Source organism: Oncorhynchus clarkii, chromosome 7 (assembly GCF_045791955.1).
Source record: "Oncorhynchus clarkii lewisi isolate Uvic-CL-2024 chromosome 7, UVic_Ocla_1.0, whole genome shotgun sequence".
NCBI classification, from domain to species: Eukaryota; Metazoa; Chordata; class Actinopteri; order Salmoniformes; family Salmonidae; genus Oncorhynchus; species Oncorhynchus clarkii.
The window spans coordinates 21,104,677-21,108,309 of NC_092153.1; the positions used below are offsets into that span (position 1 = coordinate 21,104,677).

At 44.5% G+C, this 3,633-nt stretch overlaps 1 protein-coding gene across 1 annotated transcript; it reads left to right on the top strand.

The window, feature by feature from the left end:
• The first annotated feature begins 1,530 nt into the window (after positions 1 to 1,530).
• LOC139414156 (claudin-34-like) lies at positions 1,531 to 2,310 on the top strand. Its single transcript, XM_071162038.1, has one exon. The coding sequence runs from the start codon at positions 1,531 to 1,533 to the stop codon at positions 2,308 to 2,310; it is 780 nt and encodes a 259-aa protein (XP_071018139.1).
• The last annotated feature ends 1,323 nt before the right edge of the window (positions 2,311 to 3,633 follow it).

Here is a 3,633-nt window from a genome sequence, read left to right on the forward strand (position 1 = left end):
GGTCTTGGTGTTTGAGCTTATTACCCGACTGGCCAGTGGCCATAACAACAATGACTAAGCCAAGAAATGGCAGGGTTTTAAGTGTGGCCTGATGTAGGATCAGTTAATTAGCCCCGCCTTCCCGTTCCTCTTTCTGGTGAATAGCAATTGAAGAGTCAATCATTCACAGAGATGTTATGACTGTGACTTCATGTAGTACAAGATGAGGAAGCGTCGGTCTTGCTTACAGTGGTATAAAAAATGAACCCAGGACGATTGATGGCCCGGCACACTGACTACTTACTGATCTGTAGCTCTCATCACTACTAACCTGTCAGAACTAACAGGTAATGTGTTGTTTGTCAGATGTCAGTTTGTTTTTGATTCATCAGCACAACCTGTGTGTTTGATTACCGATCTAGCATGCTTTGTCCGGCAATTTACGTCACACAGTTGATTTTATAAAGGCAGTTTTTAGACAAGGCAGACAAATTGCTAGATTTCCTTGGGTGCTCAATGTAGACGTGGGGATTACGTTGTTTAATGACATTAGCCAGGGTTTTCTAAAATTTTACCATGTGGTTTAACCCACTGTGTATTATATTCAATCAATGTTTTCAAATACTGTTATTGGTTAGGTAGTCTAGTGGTTAGACCGTTGTGCCAGTAACTGAAAGGTTGCTGGATCGAATCCCCGATCTGACAAAGTAAAAATCTGTTCTTCTGCCCCTGAGCAAGGCAGTTAACCCACTGTTCCCCGGGCGCCGTGGATGTCGATTTAAGGCAGCCCCCTGCACCTCTCTGAGGGGTTAAATGCAGAAGACACATTTCAGTTGAAGGAATTCCGTTGTACAACTGACTAGGTAACCCCCTTCCCCTTACTGCATGTCTAATTTGTTCATTGTAACACCAACCTCAGTTATGACATAAATTCCCTGTTACTATCCCACATTCGTCATACTCTTACAAATGTTGATTGTGTTACTTTATGGCATGCAATAAACCTGGGTCATACTACAGCCTTTGAGGTAGTTCAAATGGCCTATTGACAACATCTAATTAATGTGTCCCGATCCACTGCATTTAATCCCCATTGCAATTTCCCTGTTTGTAGACTGTCATGGCAACAGTTGCCTCAGTCATTGTTCTCTCACTTTTTGTCTTTCCTCCTCAAGTATGCATTGTGTTGAGGCTCTTCACATTCACATGTTGTTTAGCTGCCTGCTCTCACCAGATCCATGCTTTTCTTTTTTTACCTCTCAGAGAGAAGAAGGTGCTTTGGGAAAGGGACCGGATCTGGGAAAGCGACAACGTATCCAAGCCTCTTCCTTAATATGAGGTGTGAGTCCGGAGTCTGAGGGTGAAAAAGAGGATCATTTAATAGATCGCTGTTCATTCAATACGGCAGCTCTCTGAGATGAGCTCTGTTGAGATGACGGGGCTTCAGTTCATCTGATCAGAAGATGTTGTTTGTCTGTGGGCAGACAAAGAGGACTGTCGGTGGATTATCTTGGCTGTCCGTTTAAGGTGAAGCTCTCTGTGTGTTGTGATATGGCATACCTGGTTCACACGGCTCACCCTCAGTTCGTCAGCCTGTGGTTGAGCGCCGTGGGTTGGGCCCTTACCGCGGTGACCCTTGGACTCATCCAGTGGAGGGTCTGGCAGGTGGCCGACTTGACCTTCATCACCTCAGGAGAGGCCTGGGTCGGTCTTTGGAGGGTGTGTTACTATAGCCATACACTCGTGACCTCTGGGTTCAGGGTCATGTATTGTCAGAGTATGGCGCTGTCCGACTCCTTCACGCCCCCGGAGGTCGCCACGGCCCAGGTGCTCACTCTGCTAGGGCTGGTCGTGGGGTTCTGTGGAAACGCCGCCGCCGTCTACGCCCTCAGGAGCGTCTATTTCGGACTGGAGAAGCAGACGCCTATCCGCCGTGCGTTCGCAGTGGCTGGTACTCTGTGCTTGTTGTCCGCTGTGTGTTTTCTCATACCTCTCCTGTGGAACTTGAACTCGGTGGTGACCAATCAAACGATTGCGTTCCCTTCGAACTTCCACATGCCCCCTGCACCTGTGACCTTGAAACCAGGGGCAGGTATCGGGGTCGGGATCATAGGGTCGTATATGATGATCGTCAGTGGAGTTATCTTCATCCTCTACAGGTTCCCTGTCAAGATGGGACCCAGAGTGGAGCCTTCTGGTCCAGAGGCAAGACACTTTGATGGGTCACGTGTTGGGACATTGTCCCCTGGGTCTGTGGGACACAGTATGGATAATCTGAGTAACTCTCAGGCCAGGGACAATCCTGCCTTCCACTCTGATGAGCACTTGTGATTTTTGTCTGAGTTGGCCATATCCAATTTTGGATATGATGTGACATAACACAGGATTAGCCGTTTGATGAAACTATGTGGTTAGTGTGAGAACCCCTCCTCAGAACCTCAGAACAAGTGACATCAATCGCCTTCACCTGGGTTCACCTGGTCAGTCTGTCATGGAAAGAGCAGGTGTTCTTAATGTTTTGTTTACTCAGTGTACACTCCATTGATTCTTGAAGAATATAATTTATAAATGCATCATGACCTGTCATTCCCCATCAGAACCCCAAATATAAGCTTGTTTCACTCCATTGTTTGTAAACAATGTAATTGTAAACAAACGCTGTATAGCGTCATTGTGGTTTACTATCATTTCGGTATCATGGATGGATGGTCACTTTGTTATTGTTTGAACTGCAGACCTTTCAGATATGTCATTACATTGATCATACATTGATTCGTAACATTCTTATACCTAATGGTTGTACTATAGTTGATAACAAAAAAAGCACCTTTATTTTACAGTCACTGTGCGTTTGCGTTGTATTCAGTGAATACTGCTCCTGTAGAGTAGCAGTAATTGGGAGCACACACACACTCTCTCTCTTTTGAGGATGTACTTGCAACACACTTGTTTTTAGTCATTGCCTTGCAATCACTCCAAAGGGAGTTTGAAAACGGATTACATTAAATATGTTTTACATTTAATTTGTATTGCTGGTGTCATTGAATGTGTTTCTTTGTAAATTATGCACTGTTGTTGTTTATTTGATTATATTGAAAATGTATTCTTGAACTTTTAAGGGCTCTTGACATCCAGGTACAAGTATACAGGTATACACATACACAATTCAGTCAGAAATAGTTGTGATAAATCATGTGATTAAAAGAGACAATGTTTTAATCAATACAATTTTATTTGTTTTGATGTGGAGTAGCAACAGGATTGTTCCTCAGTCTGGTTTTAGACTGTACGGCAAGGACCTCAATTATCCTCTTTCCCTGACTGTGCCTTGCAGTCTGCAGAGCTCCCCCACTGACTGGTGAACGCTGGGTACTTATTGCCTTTGTCCCAAATGGCACCCTATTCCCTATATAGTGCACTACTTTGGACCAGAGACCAAATGTAGTGCACTATAAAGGGAAAAGGGTGTAATTAGGGACACATCCACTGTCTGCCCCTATTAGAACACATAGACCACATTGTTTCCTGGTAACAAGGCTTCCGTTAGCGGCCATAAGGTGTTATCGTGTTAAAGTCAAATATGGCTCTGGCAGAAACAGTCGTAGGTGTTTTGACAGTCGCAGACCCACAAAATCACATAATCCATTTGATTGT